General features: G+C 38.3%; 1 protein-coding gene across 3 annotated transcripts in view; it reads right to left on the bottom strand.

Moving 5' to 3' along the window:
• Positions 1-323: 323 nt before the first annotated feature.
• The window catches only part of CNST (consortin, connexin sorting protein), a 55,085-nt gene continuing 33,213 nt past the window's right edge, over positions 324-22,195 (bottom strand). For 2 of the 3 annotated variants that reach the window (XM_083830357.1, XM_083830356.1), the window contains 3 exons: positions 17,519-18,396; positions 8,807-8,942; positions 324-4,612 (listed from right to left, as the gene is read on the bottom strand). In XM_083830357.1, the coding sequence (XP_083686483.1) occupies positions 4,407-4,612; positions 8,807-8,942; positions 17,519-18,396 (1,220 nt within the window). In that variant the 3' untranslated portion in view covers positions 324-4,406. Of the gene's footprint in view, positions 4,613-8,806; positions 8,943-10,841; positions 17,175-17,518; positions 18,397-22,195 lie in introns of those variants that run through there. The other variant, XR_014582086.1, reaches the window with a different exon arrangement.

The raw sequence follows: 22,195 nt of genomic DNA, 5'->3' as shown, positions 1-22,195 counted from the left end.
AATACTTTCTTTTGGAGCAAAGAAGTAAGGTAACAATTCAGTACTTTAAACGCAGCTGTCTAGAGAAACCATGCTCTGTGAAGAGGCTGGGTTTTCATTTAGCTATTAAAACAAAGACAAACCAACCAACAAACCCACAAAACCTACATTTCACCCAAACCCAAACCAAACCTTATGCATTTTATCCTCATTTACCCTTCTGGTTTGGGTTTGATCATAAAATTCTCCTTGGTGATACTGCTGGTGATACTACTTGAATTTCACATAACATCATCTCAGTGTTTTCATATATTTAAAAATAACAGTACCCAAAAAGGTTCATATATTTTCTTTGGGATATTTTTTATTTTTTTTTGCTACAGTATTTAAATTACAAGCTTGGGTGATGGTTTCAAACAATTATTTACTCCTTTTGCTAAAAGTAGCTAAAGTTAAATTTGTTACAAATGGTTATTAGTCCTTTCAGATGGTCTTGGTTTTACATTATGGTACAAAGTAGGCAAAGATATTTTCCTGGGAGGGTAGCATCCCCTTTGGTTATTGAGTGGAATAGTGCCCAATCACACAAGAACTTGGACTTCCAATCTACTCTGCTCATTTGATATTTCAAGCTTGCCCTTTCCTCCCAGAGAACTCTAACAAGAGTCTTCCCTTTGGTTAGGCTACTTCCCGCTGTGTGAGACCAGTGCTATGCATTTTCCAAGCATGAGAGCAAAGATACTGGACAAATCTTAAAACACGGGCTGTGTCTAGATTACAAGCTTCTCCTGGCACATCTGGGCTGTGAAAACGCTTCCTTACTGACACTGCTTGAAAACGAGCCTGTGGTACAGCGTGGCTATGCTGCGGCATAGTGCTTTTCTTGGTGTGCTTCATGTTATTTGGGGTGAGGATGCTCATTATGTCACCAGAAAGCTCTTTTTGGCAGCTTATGCTGAATGGGCACAAAGAGTTTTCTTTGTTTTGCTCTATCACGAGAACCTTTCTAAAAATAATGACACACTGAATAAACTGGAAGGTGGGGTTTCTGGTAGAGTGCGGCAGGTGATGAAGTGCCCACAACTTCCATCTTTGAAGGTGAACTACCACCCTGACATCCCAGTCATCCTTCAAGAAATTAGTTTTAACTACTGCCAAGTACCGAACCATTCCCTGAATCTTCCTACTGGCTACAAACATTTTTACACTGGCACAATGTTTCTTCTACTGCCAAGCAGAACAACCGTACAGACAGTGGCAGGGAAGGCAAGAGAGTAAATGAAAACTTACACACAAAGGGCTTTACAGATGCACAGAGGGGAGAAAAAGCCTTTTTCCTCTCCTTGCTTCCTACTTCAGTCTTAGCTGCTGTTCAGCACTATTCTACCACAAAATCCTCAGATGAGGATAACTGTTCAGATCGACTTTCAGCTTGGATTTCCCTAAGATCCTCACCCCTCAGGCCATCCAGGTGGAAGCAATGTCACTAGCAATCAAGAGGGAACAGAACACATGGGAATGCCAACGCGAAGCCAAACCGCACACTCTTTGGTGTTCAAAGCAAGCACATCTTTTACGTTGGTAGCTGCAAGTCTGATAACGTAGTACAGACCATCCAAACTGCGTGTACCAGCAGAATTGTCAGGCGAAGCAAGAGTTAGTACTATCCGCTTCTTATAAAGGAATGCCAACAGAAATTAGATCCAGACTCAAGTCCTCAACTGCAACTGAGGAGTGAAGAGCTCAGACGAGGAGCTGGGCAGCCTGTGCGAATGTTCTCCTTCTGCTCCCTCAAATCCCAAGACACCTTGCAGGAGCGGTACCTCGGCATAGGCCAGGAAGGCGGGAGAGATGCTCCACGTTACAGCACCAGTGTAAGGTAGCTGAGCTACACAGAACATCTGGGAACTCATTTTTTCTCAGATGCATGTTGTAAAGTGGCGTGCTACCCCTTCATGGTCTTCTTGTAGGCAGTTCTGCTGATGTTAGCGAATCTTTGCACTGGGAATATAACACAAAGCTGCCATACCAGGATTTGGACCGTGGATTTTAAATTGAACCGCTTATTAAAAAATGCTTTGACTTTAAATAGATTTACAGTTTTAAATAAAATAATTATTTTAAAATAGTTCTAATTAAACAAACGTAGAAGATCTTCGATCTTCATATCTCATATATTTTTGAATAAATAGTTCTATATATACCTCTTGATCTTTTTGGTGATGAAGTGCACAAAAACTTAAACAGATTTTTAAGCTGAAATCAACAGTTGTCTTTTAGGAACAAACTTAATATCCTGAAACACTCAATGCAAAGTTACAGAAATGCAAAATATATTTTAACTACACAATCACTATAAATACATATTTTAACCAAATGCATGCTTTTTAATTACTCTGAGTAAATTACCAAAAAAAGAAGAAAATTAAGTTTTTCTTTAAAATAAAAACTAAATAAATACATAAACCGGAAATTAAAATAATACACTGAACCAGCCAGTAACACTTTAAAATACAAAAGCATCTCTCCCTTTCTCCCTTAGATTAGTCCAGCTTTATAATGCTCTGAGAACAACCAACAAAAAATATGCCAAACTACCATTCATAAGTTTCATTGTGAAAGCAAAAGTTTTCCTTAATTTGGGTATTTTAAATTTGCTACTTTAATATAGAGCTGCACATGAGGCTTCCTAAGCTATAGATAAATCAAGCCTCAGCAGTGAAAACCGAAAAAGAAATCATACATGCAGTTTTTTCTAGAAAAAACATGATTTTAACTTTCACTTTAAAAACCTGTTAAGTATAACAGTGCGTTAGGAACAATCAAGCTCACTAGAGGGACATCGGCTTGCAAATGGCAGAAAGCATGATGGTTTAATGTTATAACTCTGAGCGATATCTTGAAGATTTCACTTTGTAGTAGTTTACAAAATAACATCCTAAACCTGAAGGAACTGCATCATACAACATTAATAAGCTGGAGATGGGAGCGGAGCTGAGCGAAGCAGACCCCTCAAAACTGCTGTTTCCTGAGGTGTGAAGGACTCATTTCACACACCACCATCAGCATCGTGCTCTGCGCGAAAACAGCTGCCACATTTTGACCATAGCGTGGGCCAAAGGCCTGTGTCACTAATTCTGACCTTTGCCGTCACGTCAGTGTTTCTCTCACATACCACACAGAAAGGGCTGAGCACCAGGTGGTAGAAATACCCATTTAAAACGACTCTTTTACTGATTTAAAGCTGGTAGAAAAAGAGAGCAGATTTTACAATATGAGTCTCAGATCTGGAGGGCAAATAGATGCAAATGTGCTTTCTCTGCTGGAATGAGTGCCCTGGACTACCAACATACTGCGGATCTCAAGCTAGCCTCTGAATTTCTTCTGTTGGACCAGTCGCACTGTACATAAGTGCTCACTCAGTGAGAGAGGCTGCAGCCACACAGTTCAGTGATCCTGTGTGCTCCGGCGGGCTGCAGGAGAATCAGACACGAGCCCTAATTGCAATAAATATTCACAGACAAAGGCAAGGATCATTATTCCCCATTTACGGAGGAGAAACTGAGGCACAAAGTGATTACCGTAAGTCAGTGACATAGCTGGACAGAAAACCCAGTTAGCCCAACACCTACTACCACGTCCTTTAAAACTGGCCAAAGCCACTCTACAGTAACATGAATAATTTACTAAACATCTTGCTCCTGTTTCTGCGTTTAGTGAGACCGATGATTTCTTTTTTATCCTTCTACTTCTAGAACAGCCCACACAACACCGGGAGTAAAGTTCCAGGAAGTTTTGTGAAATCTGCCAGCAGATTTATCCCACTCATGATATTCACCATAAGCTATAATATACAGGGTCAGCCTGTTTTCACCAAATGAGGGCTCTGTGAATGCTGCTGCACTCTTCTCACTCCACCCAAATTATTACGTGGCTCACCAGGAGAATTAAAATGGAGAAAAATAGTAAGACGTAGAAGAAAAATAATGTTTTCATAAAACACAGACTTATTGCATGATAGCTGGAGGCAACACCTTTGCACAAACAGCTGTAAATCAAAGCTGCCCTTTAACTAAGCTTCCAGAGATTGCTTACACAAGGTGTGGCAACGAGAGAGTACAAGAAGACAGTTAATTTTCTTCTTTCTTCTTCACTTGCTCAAGTTATTGAAAAGCTGCTTGTGTAATCTTAAAAGGGTGAAGAGAATGACTTTTTATTCTCCCATACCACGCTGCTACAGCTTAAGATGTGAACATTTTGCCACCTGAATGCTAAACTAGGATTTTGCTCAATTTCTAAGTAAAAGTGTAAGTACATCATCACATACACCTGCAGGTGGCAAGTGTTACCAAGAACTTGAAATCACAGTTTTTTTTCTACCAATGATCAGTGGTAAGCTCTCAATCTGCCGTCTCTGCTCATTTCAACTAGGAGAAGGCTATCCAGCGTTTAAGTTCTTCCACACGCTGCAATATCTGGGTATAATAGAAATCCATGTTGGTTGCAAAATCTGTACACACCGGGGATTCCATGTCACCAAAGCTGCAGTACAGTGCAGTTCCTCCAATGCTAAGGAAAACAGTTGCTATGCACAGCAGGATCAGCAAAATACAGGAGCCACCAGCTACTTCATCTGCAAATAGAAGAGCAGAAAAGTTGTATAAAGAACCATACGAAGCAATAGGAACATGTGTGAGAAAACCTAAGATTCTTTTTGGAAACCATAAATAATTATACAGTGCCTTTCCTGCAACCTGGGTCCCTGTCCTTGATAGTATCACTTGTGGAGTCAGTCCACATGGAAGTTTAACAGACTTAAATGTCACAGAACCAAAGCGTTCCTTCACAGAAATATGTGAAATTAAATTACAGCTTTGAAAACAGAACAAATGTAAACATTCTTCCTTCATTTGTACTGCCACTGACTGTGATATGGTGAACTGCTTGTGTTTACTCTCACATTTTGACCATAAGGATAGAGACAAAAACTTCAGGGTAGGCTATCGTCAAGGGTTAGTTACATCTCCATTATTCTGTGGTAACTCTTTGCGTGACTGTTTATTCCAATAAAGAGGCTACAGATGTGCTGCTACACCCTCACAACCTCACTTATCCTTGGTAAGTTGTTCACACGAACAACGTCTGCATTTTCTGTCAGACTGAAGGGCTCTAAGAACATTTCTGAACTCCTTTCACCCTACATCTGGGAGGAGAAACAGGAAAAATTCAAGTTTTTTTTTTTTTTAATCTGATTTAAAGTAATAGTAATAAAAATCAAGTTTCCTTATGAATCATTAAGTCCTGGGAAAAAAAACACGCAACCAAACAAACAGAAAATACTGGAATGTTATTTAAAAGATAAATCGTTTCTAAATAATTTAAAGAAAAAGATGCAATAAGCTCCTTTTTGGGCAGTAAATTGATTTTCTTTTCAGCATGTGGGAAACATCATGAAGCGTTAAAATTCTGCTCAGTTTCTCCAGCAGACTGTACTGAAGTATTATGAAACTATGCCAGTATTGCAGAACAGAATATGGCTTTACTTAAAATGATGGCAAAACAGTAAAGTATTACAGGCTCTCAGAGTATGGAACATTTCACAAAAAATTAAAGAAAGGAAAAACATGAGTTCTGTCTGAAATGACTCAAGAGCACTAGAGTGCCTCAGCTATTAGAGGCCACTTACACCAGATAGCCTTTTCTCACTCCAACTTTTTTAGGGCTGCAAAGAGCATTTGGGTCATCTCAGAGAGCTCTGATTGCAAAATACTTCTGTGGAACTGATCACCACATTAACAATACTAAATGTTCAATATCTTGATACCTTTAAAATTATTTGGCACTTGATCAAACTTTAGGACTAAAATATCACTAATTTATGAGTATATTGAGAATAATAAAAGAGGTAGAGACTGGCAGAAAGGTAAGAAAGGATTACAATGATATAAACTCATGAGATTCCTGAAGGTGTGTGTGTGTGTAAGTGTATGTATGTATAAGCATACATATACATACATATATTATAGGCACAGAGGTATGTATTTATAATTTTTGAAATTTAAAATTATAGCATTTCAGTAAAATGCTGTAGGAATTGGCAACAGTGACAGTGCAATATTTACTGAATAACCGAGTTCAGTGAATAGAGGAGAATTCCTGGAGTTAGAGATAACAAACAAAAAATTAATATTTCAACAATTTAAAAGTTCATTGGTGAACCAGGAATGATAAATATTCATTTCATACAATTTAATCACAGTATGGGCACCAACCGTGCTACACCCAAGAAAAGAAGTCGCATACATTGGCAATGTTTATGGGTCAAATCAGATTGTTTCAGCTACCTGCTCTGACCTTCTGTACAACACGAGTCACATAACGGGGAAAAAAGAGTGTTTGGTTCAAGAATTAAGCTACAACTTCTGGTATTGACAAACATAACTAATGCAATGAGTATCTGCTTATATATATACGTATGTTACATGTAAATACATGAAAAATAGCTGCAGCTCATCTTGATTTACATATTTGAATTGACAGAGAATTGTCCTCAGAAGTTGTTTCAAGTGTTAACTGCATTGCTAAAAATTGAACTAGTATTACTATGGCACCTACAAACTCTGCTCATGGGCAAGCAGCTCACTGAATAAGTAATGCATTAGTTAAAATCAGAATGCTAGTCCTTATTCCAAGTAGTTTAGATGCAAGAATTAGACAAGGCAACAGACAGACCCAAAAAAGGGAAGGCAATGAGACAATGCTGATCACAACACAAAGCATTAGCACAGCCCACTAATAAAGCTTTGATTCTTTTTCCTTCTACAAATCTTACTCTTGCATGTTAAAAGATTCTGGGGATGCCAAAATAACAAGCTCATAAATTCCCACAATATATTATAGTGCGAATTACCTAGCAATCTCCTTCCACACAGAAAACATGATGTTCACTGCAAAAGAGGCAACTAAGCAACTAACGGACTCACTTGATACGTTATTTTAAGATTCTAACTGCTTGCTTGGTTGATTTCTGCTAAGCAATGTTACCTGATTTTTTTTTCCTTTTTGTATTTTTTCTCTATATAGCAATACCTACAAGACAATATTGCTGGATAACTTTTTAGTAGTAATTCATACCAGTTTAATTCTGCAGTTAGTGTTATTTTTCCCTCTCCTTCCCCCAGTTCTCAATATGCTTTCACTTCAGATAATCATTAAGAGGAGAGGCTGACCATTACAACTCTCAGAGAGGAGAATTAATAAATCTTAATTTGGAGGAACAATAGAAACCAAAGGCTTACGAAAACCTCTATTTCTTGAGTCCCCACATTCTTAGTTTTTAGACTCTTCTCTAGGTCTTGTGGGAGAGAGAAAAAAACAGACATATTGATACATGGGTCTTTTTCCTTTGGAGTTATTTGTTCCATTTTACTTCACAAAAAGCAGACAATGTTTTGTGTGTGAAATCAAACACCTTTCCATTACATCCAGTGGCCAGTTTTCAATTTCTGGAAAACATCAGGCCTAAGACGGATCTTTTTCTACTCTTGTTCTCAACCATCCTACCAAGCAAGTCTGAATATACCAGAGAAGAAACCTCCCATTACTGATCAAGCATCTGCACTCCATTTAATTTTAGCAGAACCAAAAGGCCTAAGAAAGGCTTCTACCAACCAAAGAAACAGCCTTCACCTCAAACACAACTTACACTGGCTTAGGATGTTTGGAAATTCTGCATTACCAATATTCACCCTCAGTACTCCAGAATAACTTTCAATCTCTCCCCTCCAGGGCATGCCTAACTACTCTTAGTTTCAGAGTGGGAGGTATACTAGGAACAGTCAGTACTGGCTGGTGAAAACAGAGACAAACTTCCTCTCCTGAAATCTGTAGTCACAGCGAGAAGAGCCAAGTCTGTCTACCTGTGCCACTAGCAATAACCATTACCCAACAATTACCACTTCAAAGGGGAGAAAAAATGTTAAATTGCTGCTTCATTACTATACATTCATTAGGGTTTCTTTTGTTGGTTTAAATGATCTTGGCAAATAGAAGTTATATCTAGTCTCAAAGGACAAAATGATGAGATGCTGTAATTCCTTCAAAGTAAGAAAAGTGAGTTTTTGGACTATGTGAAAAAACAAAAACAAAAACACAACACAGACATTCACCTGCCTGTTCTGTTTAAAGACAGAATTTCTACAGAAGCTGATATTTCAAGGCTTCTGTAGTAACAACAATAAACTATGCTAAAGAAAAGGATACCAACATAATATACTGTATTTCTTGTTAGGCTAGTTAGCCCATCAAAAAGACAAGGCATTTAGCCAAATTCTAGCAAATTTAGCTAGCAAATTCATCCAGATGTTTAATTATAAAGCAGGATTAAAATCTAATGCTCTTCGATCCCATGGTCTAATAGAAAAGGCTGGAAAGCTATCTGTGGACAAAACACAGAAGACCTGTTCTTTTTGCATTCCTCTTTACCTACATGGATTAGGTTCAGGGAGAAAACCTACACCTACCACCCCTAAGCACTAAGCATTCCTGAAGGGACATTACATGTCCCTCACGAATCATTCAGCTAGAGGAAAAAAACTGTGACTTTGTTCCAAATGAGTTTAAAACAGAAATGTATCTGTTGTACCCTTTCTTCCGTATTCTTGATAACCAAACCCGCTATAAAATAAGCTTTCATCAATCACCTTCAACTTTCACTTGACTAAGTTTTAAAAAGCCAAGGTACTACATAAAATCAATGTCCACTTTGCTCTTGTGAACAAAAAGATCAACATCACATGCATGCCGTGAATTAACAGCGTTAAAATACCTTGATCAAAAGTGTCATCCATTTCTTGGAATCGGACTCTTCTCTTTGTTTGCCTTTGCTGGACTTGAGCAATTGCTTTTCCTTCCCTGTCATCTCTTTTCTTCAGTATGGACACCAATCCTTCTGCTGGGGCAATCTATCAGGAAAGATTATCAAAATCATTTGACAGTGATTGGTACAATGTGAGAAATCCAAGCATGGGATCTATGTAACAAAAGCTTTAAGGAGTAAATAAGATAAAGAGATAAATGGTTTCCACACCACATTTCTTAAACATTACAGCACTTGCAAAAACCCCTTATTGAATGCATCCATTTCTTAACATGCAGGATAGCTTCAGCATCGTTCTGCTGTGTAGTAGCTGAGTAAGATGACAATTCGTGTCTTTAATCGCTATCAAAGTTAACATGCATAGTTTGGATCACACTAAGTATTCACTGCATCAGCTCCTTTCTAAACTCATATTACTAAGTCACATGGGTTGGGGCAGTGGTGAGAAGGGTTCTAGTCAAAAACACTATCATCAAGGACAGTAAGAGGTCAGTGACACTGCTGCTGCCTCTCCAAAGACATAATCCTGCAAAGACTATAAAAATACTTACTGCGAGATTAATTTTTCAGTGTTGTGATTGGTTGCCTAGGGGAGACGACAAGCTAGAGCGGGGACAAAAAAAGAGAAAACACCAGGGGAAAAAGAAATCTTCTTGCTTCTGGATAGATGACAGCTCCACACCGTAATAAGCTCTCAGGATAAAGTGGAAGTTCAAAAACCCTTCCCTACAAGTTGGTCACCCAAACAACTTGCACAGTGATACGTTCAACAAGTCACTTTCCTTTCCTTTCCTGTATCGTTTGACTTCACTGCAATAGTATAGACTTTTCTTCCTACAAAGCCACGTTAGGATGTTAGACCAAGCAGCAGTTTGTAATTTCCTAGTGACTACAGAAAAGAAAGTAGGAGAAATATGAGAAGCAGAATGCATAATGGAAAAGTGAGAATGCTGTCATGAGATGGTGCTGTGCCAAATGGATGGGGACTAATTAGCATAGGTGTTTGACTACCTAAACAGATCACAACAGTTTCAATTTTCCCCAGCAAAATTTTCATCAGTTAAAAAACACAGAACACCCACCTTTGTAAAATTATCTCCATCAAGAAAACAATTTTTCCTAATTACATATCAGAAAACGTTTTTGTTTGTTATGGCAAATTTACCATGCACTTAGATCCTACCATTCAAAAGCACCAACCAGTTTTCTGAAGTCACAGAAAAGAGGAGAGAAAACACTCGAAGTTGAAAGAGTAAAGTAGGGGACAACATTAATACAAACAAAGGTACCCAGAACAGGTGCCAGCACCTTACACATTACATTCGACTATACCATTTACCTTCAATTTCTGCCAAACATAGATGCAATTACACAAAAGAAAAGATCTTCAATGAAGTGGTGCTTGGGTGAGAAGGATGCAGGAACATTGTACATCTTCATTTATACACACTGGAAGTGGATGTGACTGTATTTGTAGGATACGTTACTTGGATGTATTATACCAAAAACAAAGCTAAAATTGCCAGAGCAGCAGTATATATGTGAAGCAGCTGTAGATAGGAAGAGTCACCTGATTAAACCCTGCACCTGGCTTCCAGGATCATATGCCAAATATGATAACCCACTGACAGACTGTGCTTTAGCAAACTCATGGGGTTCAGGAACATGCTGGTATTTCACAGGTGTAACGATCTACATGCTAACGGTAGCATACAGTGAAACTAAGTGTAAGACTCACCGCTTGTGAGCTTTTAAATTCTCTTCTCTTTAAAGCAGCTAGCATTTTTCTTTCATTACTTTAACAAGAACTCTAGCTGTTTGAAGTTGTTACAAATACAACAGCTTAAGCAATGAAGAAAATCTATGGATGATACTAAGGTTTGACACAAGTATTATCTAAGAAACACAAACACAAGCAAATCCTGTTCCTTAGTTCTGTAGTCACCATGCTGTTTTTTTTTTTTAATCTTGAGATCATCTTTACCTGAAAAAGTCTTAGCCATTTCTTCATAGATTTGAGTAGCCCCTTCTAAAACCTGTCTTGTAGATCAGCAATAACCTTTGTTAAACTGAAAGATAATCTGTATAAATTTGTGCTACAGATGAGAAAACATCACATTTGCAACTGGTTTTGCAGCTCACCTGAGACGTGACCGAAAATACCTATAATTTTCACAAAAACTAAGTGAAAAAACAGACTACTTTCCAGACAACATAGTTGCAGACAAGTGCCTGTCAACCACCCCATGACCTAACTAAATTGGAAGACCACGCATAAAAGCTCATTTATATTGCAATTGTAAGAGCTGTAGAAAACCAGAAAACAAGTGACATTGTAACTTACGGTCCTAAACTTGCTCATACTACAAGCTTATGTAATGCATCAATGCATGCTATAATCAGAGATGGCGCACTGCACACAGACAATGGAGAGCACAATCCAATAGGCACGGCACCAACTATGTCATTTGGCATTTGCAACATTTCAACCGGTAAATGTGGCAATTAAATTTGCATGTCTCCACTCTGGCAGTATTTTATACCCCTCAGTTTTTACCCTCAGCAACTCACAGGGCTGGCCATTGTGGATATATGTCGACACCATAACAAAATTTTCCCCAAAACACAGCTGAGAGGATAAGATTGACATACTCCCCTTTTGATATTCACTTTCCCTTTTGATTATCTACTTAAGAGCTTGAATGGTTTATTTAACGAAACAAGGCAAGGAATTACTTATAAAGCAGTGAAAGTGTGGAGGTGGTGGGAAGAAATTGTTTAAGTCGGTATGTGGAGGCACAAAACAAGTGGCAACAACAGCCTGCAAACTTCTCATCACATCAGACAAGTGCACCAGGGTTAAGTGTCTACTAGTGATGTTAAATTAGCCTTGCAGAGCTGCCACGAAAATTTATCAGGCCAGCCAGAAAATAAATACTTATGCTTCCATGTTGTGACAAGGGAGGGGGATTGTGTAGGCGTGTATTAATTTGACTCATTTATTTGGGAGGGCGAGATGACATTATGTCCTTTTAAAGAGTGGATTATTTTAAGCTTCTACGTACGGCATCGCTTTTGTAAAGAGGATCAATGGATCGTCCCGAGCCACCCACGCAGCAGGCGAGCTGTTGCTGGCTACGCCTGCTCAAGCGGCTGGGACTGCGTGTCAGGAACATCACCTGGGGCAGGCAGGGCCCTGTTAGCCTGTCCTAACAGCAGCACGTGGCAGACCTTCCTGGGAGGGAGATGTTGGCTCCTGCCATCTGAATGACTGTGTCACAAGCTCCGTCTCCTCCAAGCTTAAAAGCTGAGGGCTATGCCTGACAGGATTACCTGGAAATGTGTTTCAATGATTACAGTTATGTAAAAGGCGTGCGCAGGGAAGTCTTGCTACAATGAGGTTCGCTTACTTTCGCTGTCAGCATACACGACTGTTGCAGGATTACTTCTAAACGCAAAAGACCTAACTGAGGCAGCACGAGTTTCTCTACTCTAAACACCTTCTTTTGCTTAAAAGGGGTGAGCAAGGTCTTTTGATTTTGCAATATAATCAGCATGGCTAACATTATTCTCCTGGCAGAGAAAATGCCAATAGATCATATTTTTAAGGCTCTCTGACCAGAATATCTTCTTTGCATGACATGCACCCATACCTGGAATATTTCATCTGCCTGTGACAAGACTTGGAATCAAGGTTTTCCTTTTGCTCTGCAAAGCACCTACAGAACTATGCAGCCTACTCAGGGTACAGTTTATTATTAAAATGCAAACGCAAATACAAGCATATGGAATTCTGCATAAAGCAACTTTTACACCTTTTTTCCTACCATGTTCTCAACTGCAGCTGAAAATTATCTAACACACATCACAACATTTTATTTTTATTTTCAGTCATTAGTATGTTATTACTGAACTTAAGATGTTCATGTAAGAATAGTGTCCCTCTCACTACAGACAAAATCTCATTCAATTTAAACAACTGTAAACACAATATTTTTTCTGCACCTTTATTTTAGAAAGCTTTCAAAGCAATATACAAGCGGATTACATTAGATCCATCTCCCATTAATTAAATAGCCATGGAAAGTGGTAGGACAGGGACTTAACGGCCATGCAAGACTAGAAGTATTCCATCCCAGTGTTTGAGGCAGGAGGAATTTAACAAGGCAGAAAACATTATTTAAATTGGAGTCTAACTAGGGAACTGTGGTTAATACAGCTAACCACAAGTCAAGCCTTTGCTTGACTTGAACCACAAGAGGAAAACATAGGCCTGCAGCAGGCTGCACAGCCAACAGCTCTGTGTTACATAAAAGAGCTACATAAAGGACACTACTGAAACACGGGACCTTTTCTTAATTCTAAGCTAAATAATTAACAAAAGATGCTGTTGGACTTTCTGTGTAACTGAACTTACTCGGCTCTGCTGGCCTTTGGTAACAACCGCCCAGAAACTGCAAATGAAATGCAGGTGTATAGTGGCACTTCGACCAGCAGTCAGCAAGGAAAGCAGCAGTGACTACTGATTTACTCAAACTCTGACAAATATTTTAGCTCTTCTCTTTTTACCAGTAGTAACAGAAAGTGATTCTGCTTCACACAGAAAAGTTTTAAACTTTTTTTTTGCATAAGGCTTAATATAATAAGCAATATTAATAAAATAAGCTAGTAAATAAATAAATAAATCTCTAATTAAACTCCCTGCCTCTTCTCCTTGTTTAAAACAGCATTTGCTGGTAAACTATTCAAAAAGCTTCCTACATTATGCTTATCTTCTCCAACTATGATACACATACTTCTATAAATATGACACACTAAACTATACAAGTAAGGCCCTGCACTTTGAACTCTTACAGAAAAGAGATTACACTTGCCTCTTGCAATCAGTCACAGCATGCAGAAGTAAATAAACCCCCCAAAACTGGAGGCACGGCAAACTTGGGATCTAGGAAGTAAAGTTCACTCTATGAAGTATTTTGGTCTAAATGCTAAGAGCTACCCAAGGAGGAGTTTTGTTTGTATATTCTTCTGTGGGATTTACTCCTTATTCAGTGACTTGGCAGAAGCCTACATTTTATTTCTAGCAATACCAGGCTCTTAAAGCAGTCATGCATAGCCGTATGACAAACTGACAAAAGGCAAAACAGCCCTGGCCTAAACTATAAGAAGCAGACCAAACCCCTTGCTAATAAAATACATTAGGTGCAGGAATATAATGATACATAAGATATATAAATAATTTGACTTTGAAAAGGAGCTAACTAATCAGATTCAGTGTTCATACCACAACTAAGCTCTAACCATTTTTCTGTTAATGTGCTTACCATCAAGCGTTGGGGCTCCATTACACAGAACTAAATACCTCCTGCTCCTCAGACACCACGCAAGCATTTCATGCAGAAATGTAATTCTCACAAACTCAAACCTACAGGACCCAAGCTGTAAAAGAGGACAGGGAATCTCAGCAAGGCACTGTCTCCATACTTCATTTCTGGAGACTTCATTTCTGCAATCAAATCAGCTGCTAGTCAGTATGTACTCAGTAGTTTTTTTGAAGTCTTAGCATACAAAAAATGCCATCCAAAAACTACTACTTTATGCTGTGGTAAGGAATCTCACTACTTTTCATTTCTGAAAGAAATTTCAAATGGTAATTTGCCATTAAGAGAAGCATCAAGATTTTATTCATTTCCCTAATCATCTTGCAGAAAAAGCTGTATTTCATATGGCAAAATGCACCTTACATTACTGAAGTTACAATCTGACTGCTGGTACGTCATTTCATTCACACAGAAATGACAGCAAAGAGATCTAAGACGAGGTTATACACTTGTGAAATCTGTTGCTCCCAGCTGCTGACTGTGCTCCAAAGCTCTTTGCTAGCTGTAAGAATGTAGTTTCTATATAATGACAGTGATTTTCCGTCATTTGCACATTGCTGTGTATGGTTTGTCCTAGTGAAGAAATACGCAGTGTAAGTCCGATATGTAAAATACTCTTCCAGTTTTTGTAGCAATTTAATGCCAGAGTCAGAATGTAGGAGATTTTCATTCTTTAATTATTGTAAATGGTAGCTGAAAAGCAAATGGCATAAAATATCTAAATTAGAGAACTATGTGAGGTGACTGCTCAATATGGGGCCAAAAATCCCTTCCTACCTGTAAATACATACACAACACTTACCATTCCCCATTTGCAATAAATTAATATTACACCTACATTGCTCTATCATATGATTTTTGTGCCTAGGTTATTTCAAAACAGTTGTCACTTCTACCCTCTTCTAACTTATTTGTTTTAATTTTGTAAATACTTGCTCCAGGAAAGGTTTTTATCACAGCCAAGTTAATTTTTTAATTGTCACTGTGGTACGTTTCATGTAAGGATTTGTTGATGTTACACACGTGGCTACCAATGGATTTTTTAGGTATTTCTTTCATAACTGTTGTACGAAAACATTGTAATCTATTAGATGGCCACAGCCTGAACAACAGAAATTCAAAGGTGGAAAAGGAAGACAACAAAGAAATGTTATGGGTGGATGCAAAGATCAGTCTGCTTGTCATCAGTGGAATCTTACTTTGACAATAAAACAAAGCCACTTAAAGCAAATGCTGGTAATTTCTCAAAGGTCCCAAACCCTCTGGTGCCTTTCAGAGAAGCTGTAGGTGCTCACCACTTCTGAAATGCAACCCCTAAGGTAATGACAGGTGATGAGATTAACTGGAGTAACAAAATATAAATGTATAATCAAACAACACAGGCTGCTGTGCCTGTATTGTAACTCACCCTGCTGCACCTAGTGGTTTCAGGTATTGTAAAACACCTCAGAGGCTGCGTATCATGACTTTTAATCAGTGTTGAAATGAACCCTTCTTTGCTTCTCCCCGATTTATCCCCCTTGCCTCACACACAGATCAGGCCTCTTGCTAAGAAAGACTGGAGAAGACTCCCACCAGTGCCAGCCAACATTATGCCTTATACGGTAGGGAAAAAAGCTATGCAAAGGCTCAAGGTACTTTTTACCTCTCCAGAGACTCCTCTCTGCTATCAGAGTACTGGCAGTCCTAGCAGCAGGACAGCAAACTAGAAATGACACTAGATTCTCTGTAAAGCATCACTGTCATCAATTGCTGGGCCAATCAATACAAGCATAACTTTTCTAGCAGCATCAATATGCTGCTTCCTATCCAATCCTCTAAAAGGCAAATGGCACAACATACCAATTTAAAAATAGCTGCTATAGGGTTAATTCAGGATTTTTCTACATGAAACAGAACAGTTCTCTTCTGTGGCTTAAAATGCTGAACTTCCATTGGGCTCAAAAGAAATCTCATCCTGAGGGATGGTATTTAAATTATTCTTTTGTTATACATCCACATGGTCTTAGCACAGACTGTCAATAAAATAATCTTTTTTATAACTAGTGAACATAAACCAATGGATTTAGTGCAAGAGTTGGATAACATATAATGAACATGTATGTGGGTTCCCACATGTACATGTCACATGTTCTGAAGCGTTCATTTGCAGCCACTGCTGGATCCAAAAAAGCTGAAGTAAAACCAGCTTTGTGTATACACGGCCCTCAGTCACAGGATGTGGTATGCTTCCTGACATCCCACAGAAAGAAAAGGTGTTTTAGGGGTGATCGGGATGCCTGATGCTGGAAGGGAGACAAAGCTGTTTAGGTCTCTGTTTCCAGCATGGAGATTTTGCCAAAGATGTAACAACATCAGCATGGATCTCTGGTATTTAGTTTCCTGCTTGGCTGCAGTCCCTGAGCAATCGCGGGTTCTTGGTCTCCATGCATTAGCTTCTGATCTATAGAGAAGTACTGTTACTTTCTTGCTAAGAGATGCTGTATCGTTAAATGCATTAAAAATAGAGACAAACTAACACGATACCATCTTACAAGTCCACCCCTTCCAGCATCTGAAATCACATCACTTCACAATAATCACATTTTTACATTTAAAGGAAAAGCTTTTAAGGTCCCACAGGTGCAAATGCACCAAAACCAGTAGACAAATGAAGCAAACAAGTAATCATACACTTTGTGAACAAGTCCTGAAGCAATAAAACTTCTGTATTTCTGAAGAGCATTTTAGCTTAGGTAGCACTCATCCTTGTTGTGACCTATCAGAAGCGCAAAAGAAAGGACGGTTGAGGCTTAGAAGTTTTTTCTTACTTTTGGTTCAATGACAAAATTTCCTATGCTTGGCAAAATTAGAAGCCCATACATGCATATACAGAGTTTACTATGTATGAAGCTCTTCTCACATATAAGGAGTAGGAAAGAAAATCAAATTTCATTCTGTGAATAGAAACAAACCATATGATACATCATTGGCATTATGTAGATCTCTTCAATAAAATCATAATTTAACAGGAATTGTCAGCCCATGTAGAAAAAAAAAGTGAGTTCACACTAATATGTAAAAATCAATATAGTTTTTAGAGGCACAGAGCAGCACTTTGCAAGAAGGACACAAAGAGATAAAAGAGAACTTTTTTCTGAATTAAAACAAGTAAATAAATGTAGATTTCTTTTCAGATTAAAAAAAAAAGACAAGTATTTAACACACTTTGAAGTTGGCAATGACTAAAATATTTTAACTAAGGTAACATGGAAGCTTTTATAGGATTCACAGTATTTACCTCTGCAATCTCTATCCTTCTTGCAAGTTCATCAAGAGAAGAAAAGCTGTCATCTAGTGATAAAGCTTCCAGTGAGTTGTAAGATGCTCGTTCAGGTGAAATATCTGGAACAGTTTCAAAATCCTCTTGGTTTGCTAAGCTTGCAAACGATTCTTCAGTGTCTATTATGTTACCATTTAAAAGTCTAAGAAGAAAATCTTCTTGTTCTTCATTTTTTACCTTCTCCTCCTGTCCTGCTGCTCTCTGCATTTCCTTGCATACTCGTGAAAGGGCAGTACTCTCATGCTCAGACACTTTATGACTTCCAGAGCACACGTTCGATGCAGTTCTGTCCTGGGGAGATTTTTCGTCATCATCATCGGGCTGTTTCTGTTGCTGGTTTAAATCACTATTTCCGAGCTGGCCACTAGCAATTTCTGAAGAGCTAGCAACATGTTTTGATCTGAGAAGATTTTTATCAGCTTGTACATCTTTATCAGTAGAAACCGAATCAGTAGGCATATAATCAGCATCTGTTAAAACCACAGCATCTACCATTGGCCCAGGAGAGATTTTCACTCCAGGCTCCCCAGCTGTCTCTTTTATTTTTTCTGCATCCTTAGAGAGCTGCCTTTCTCTCAGCTGCACACTGTTATCTTTACCGGCATCCCCTGATGATAAACAGCCCGAAGAAGGCCTGCCCACTGTCCCTGTGGACTGGGTGTGTGGCTCCAATGTTGATTCAGCACTGCAGTGCTGCTCCTCCATGTGGTCCTTTCCTGCTGCTACCGAAAGGCTTGCTGTCTCGGTCTGTCTCTCAGTTTTGTTTTCACCTGGAGGACGAGAGCTCAGCTGTTTATCTTCTTTCTTTGGTCCAATGCCAGGACAAGTTTCAGTACCTACACGCAACAGGAAAACAGTTCCAGTGTTTTTAAATGATTTAAAGCACCAGCAGAGGAGAGAGAGAATATATTATCATTTGGTAACATTGGAAGCTAATGCTTTAAAACATGCTCCCATATCGGGAGGTACTTATGCTCCAGGCAGAATGAAAGCTTTGTTAGTCTCAAGTAGTCTGAAAAGCTGACTCCTGATTTAACACAGTGTTTACACACATTCTTGCAGGCTAAGCACATGATACTGTGCCCTCCTGAAGAGAAACAGACTTACTCCCATGCTTCAAGCAAAATATGTATTTAAGTGTCTTTCTGAACAGCTACATTCCTTCTAAAGCATATTTTATATGGCTGCACATTATGGAGGCCTGAAGTACAGACACATGCACTTAACAATTAAAAAAACCCTGTATTTTGATGCTGGTGTATCTATCGCACAAGATCTCTGTATTTGCTTTAAAAGAACTGAAATTATACTAATTTAATACATTTTAAATTAAATTCTTTTAAGTGGGTAACTAGCTCCTTTAGTTAACGGTAAATTAAAAATCTAATTATGGTATTTTACATAGCATACTGCATAACAATTTACTTTTTGGAATTGAAAGTTAGTTTACGTATTAAAAATGCAACTGGATTCGTTTTATTTCTGTATTCATATTTGCAATACAAATAGAAATGGATTTTTCTGATCTGAAATTTCAGAGAGAGCTGAGAGGAATACTATGTAGTTTGTGAATTCACCTACCATTGACATGATCTGCTAATGAAAGAGTAGGCAGCCTAAATTGCCAATAAAATTACGAGACATTAACCATTATGAGAAGCTCAAAGCCAGATCTTGCCCTTAAGGCTTATGAAGAGAGTATTCAGCATTAGAATACCAAAGCAAGCTAACTATAACAGAAACTCTCTTTTTCTTCCATAACTTTAATAAAAACTAAGTTAAGACAATGCTACAGTAGGACTACTGTTACAGTAATAGTAATAACTCCAAACAACAAATTCCTACCTCCAGAAAACGCTTGTTTGCATTTTTTGGGTCACAGCCAAAAGCAGAAAGATCTCATGAATATATTAACGAAGAGATTAAACACTGCCCTGATTAACTGTACACATTCTGACAAGATGGACTGAAGATATTATCATATCTCTATGACAATCTTACCCTCCCTCACCTGTTAAAACACTTTAAATCTGAGCAATTTCCTTCACTTGTTACACGAAACAGGGTCACATTCTTTTGTCTTTTAGGAAATAGTCACATTATTTCAGTTTATGGCACAATTTTATTAAATTCTAAACTACCCCCATAGTGAAGTACAAGACAGCATAGAAGAGTTAGGCTTGGGAATTGAAGAAGAATATCCAACCATCTCAAAATGCAGATAAAAAGAACAACATTAATGGTTGAGAGCGTATAGGGAACGTAACATGAATGAAGAAACGGGTATGAGACCAGGACTTCTTGAAAACTAGGTACAGATGTAGTACATAGCCCAAGGGATTTGTAACGTGATATTGAGCCCTACACATATAGGTCATGAGTTCAAACACAGCCTGGATTACTCTGACAAGATTTTGTTACCATCTGTCAATTTCCCCCAGTGGATACATCCACATTACAACAGGCATCTTTGTTGGTAACCCCAACTGCAGTATCAAAGATTAAATGGGAACGGAAATTAAATCAAATTCTTTACAAAGAGAGATGGCCCTTCAGCTCAGGCTTCTATTCCTAAGACAGTAATAAATGATGCCAACACTGTTATCTGTCTGCAGAGGTACAGGAACTGAGATGTAACAATCACCATTACATTGCACATCAAATTTTCAGCAGCTTTCAGTATTTTCTCTACACCTACTTCAAAACACCTGATTTAGACAACTCATGCCCACTACATGCTCAAGGCAAGCTAAGACAAACACTTGAAGACTTACATTACAGAAGATGCTTTTTCCTACCAAGTTAAATGAAGATGTACCCACCAAGGTGGCAGCAATTTTTATCTGTCGGAGTTGTAACAAAGTGTCTACAGAAAATCTTCTACCAGTAAAAGCACTTATAGAAATTTAAGCTTCCCCCCCCCAAACAGTTACTATTAAATTGCCACCTGCGTTGTTCATCACAGAAACCTGCAGTCACTTCATTCTGTTACCCCAGGGCAGTCTAGCAGGGAGTGCTGAGAACACGATGGCATTCTTCCAGTGGACAATTCACACTTCCCTAGTCTTTGTCCCCGTTTCCATTTAAAAACAAATCCTTTATGGCTTAAAAGAAAACAGGGTATGTAAGAAGTTTCTCGACACCTTGAAAATAGGGTTATATGTACACACTGCAAATTTATGCAAAGTGTTTTATTAGATTCATCATTTCACTAGAGATGATTTCATAAAACACACGAACATGATTATCTTTAATTAACACTACAGTTTTCAGTTAGAAACCAAATAAATTAATGGATATAGTATGCATCAATTCTCATCTTTTAATATACACACATAGCTTTAAGGGCCCGACCTTTCTGTCGGTGGAATCAAAGATAAAATCTGCCAGGGAGGAAAGTGTAATAGAACACGAATTCACATGAAGGACAGTCTTCAAACTACTTGTGCATTTCCTTTTACTGTCATACCGTAAGTCACACTTTTACTACCAGCAGCTGAGTTCAGTAGTTCTCCCTTTCATATTGGCAGATACGTTTCTATGTAGAATGTTGGGAGAAAAAAATAAATAAATAAAGGTTCTTGCTGTTGTAGGAAAAAAACCTGACAAAAGCAGAAGATAAGCATTGTAAGTTCACAGTGAGAAGGCCTGTGCTGAACAGGTTAGTTGGTTAGTATAAATATTAGAAACTGTATAATTCTAATAGTATAGGATTCCACTGGGGTTCAGAGAAAATTAAGATTCCGCCTCATGTGTATATACTACTTTAGTCCTTATCAATGGAGCACTGTATCATTTACCCACAGCTTGGATATCTTTTGTCCAGCACTGAGCAACGTAAATAAATCCAGAGTTATGGATCATCTCTGTCCATCTTCTGTATTAGCTCATACCAGTGCCCTCCCCGCCCAAATCCTAACTGTGACAAAAACATTCAGCCCTATGCTGCTGACACATCGACATTGTGAGGGGCAGTAGTAACTGAGTGACCATTGCTTTTATTAAAAGACAAGCTGTCTTAACAGATCAAGAGATCTGTCAGGGTCAGGAGTCATAGCTTCCTCAAGAACGTACTAATTTGTGAAAAGCATCTCTTGTAAATCTTAAGCATTTAATCTTGAGTTAGGCTTGAAATACCCCTATCTTTGTATTGACAAAATATTCAGCACTGCTGGAAAATTCTCAGCAGAACAGCTTTATAATGGAATACATAGTTTTATTAATTTACAAACACTTCACGGGAACCCAAAGGTTTTGATGACATTTTGACAAGAGTTACATTAAGAGAAAAACACGAAAAAATCCATTTGCACCATTAATTACTTTCACATTAATTTTAATATGTCTAGATGTTGTATCTTAACATTTACAAAAAATGCTACTTAATTCAGAAGTTTCAAAAGGTCAGAATTTCTGCTCTCCAGAAAGCTTTTGCTCCCACTTGGAATAAAAATGATGTAATTATAGGTACTTTTTTTTTTTTCAGCCATCCAAAACCAAAAGGACATTCAGTTCTTTTGATCTGCTTTCTGAGCTGTCAAGCATGTTTGCTCCACGTTTTCAATGTTTTGTTTTTAGTTAGGTTGCTAAGACAGAGAAGGATCAGTATAGTGGTCACAGTGAAAAGAGGACGAA

Source organism: Anser anser (assembly GCF_964211835.1).
Source record: "Anser anser genome assembly, chromosome: 3".
Classification (NCBI taxonomy): domain Eukaryota; kingdom Metazoa; phylum Chordata; class Aves; order Anseriformes; family Anatidae; genus Anser; species Anser anser.
Note: the sequence above shows the minus strand (reverse complement) of the source record. Positions and strands in the feature narration are given on the sequence as shown.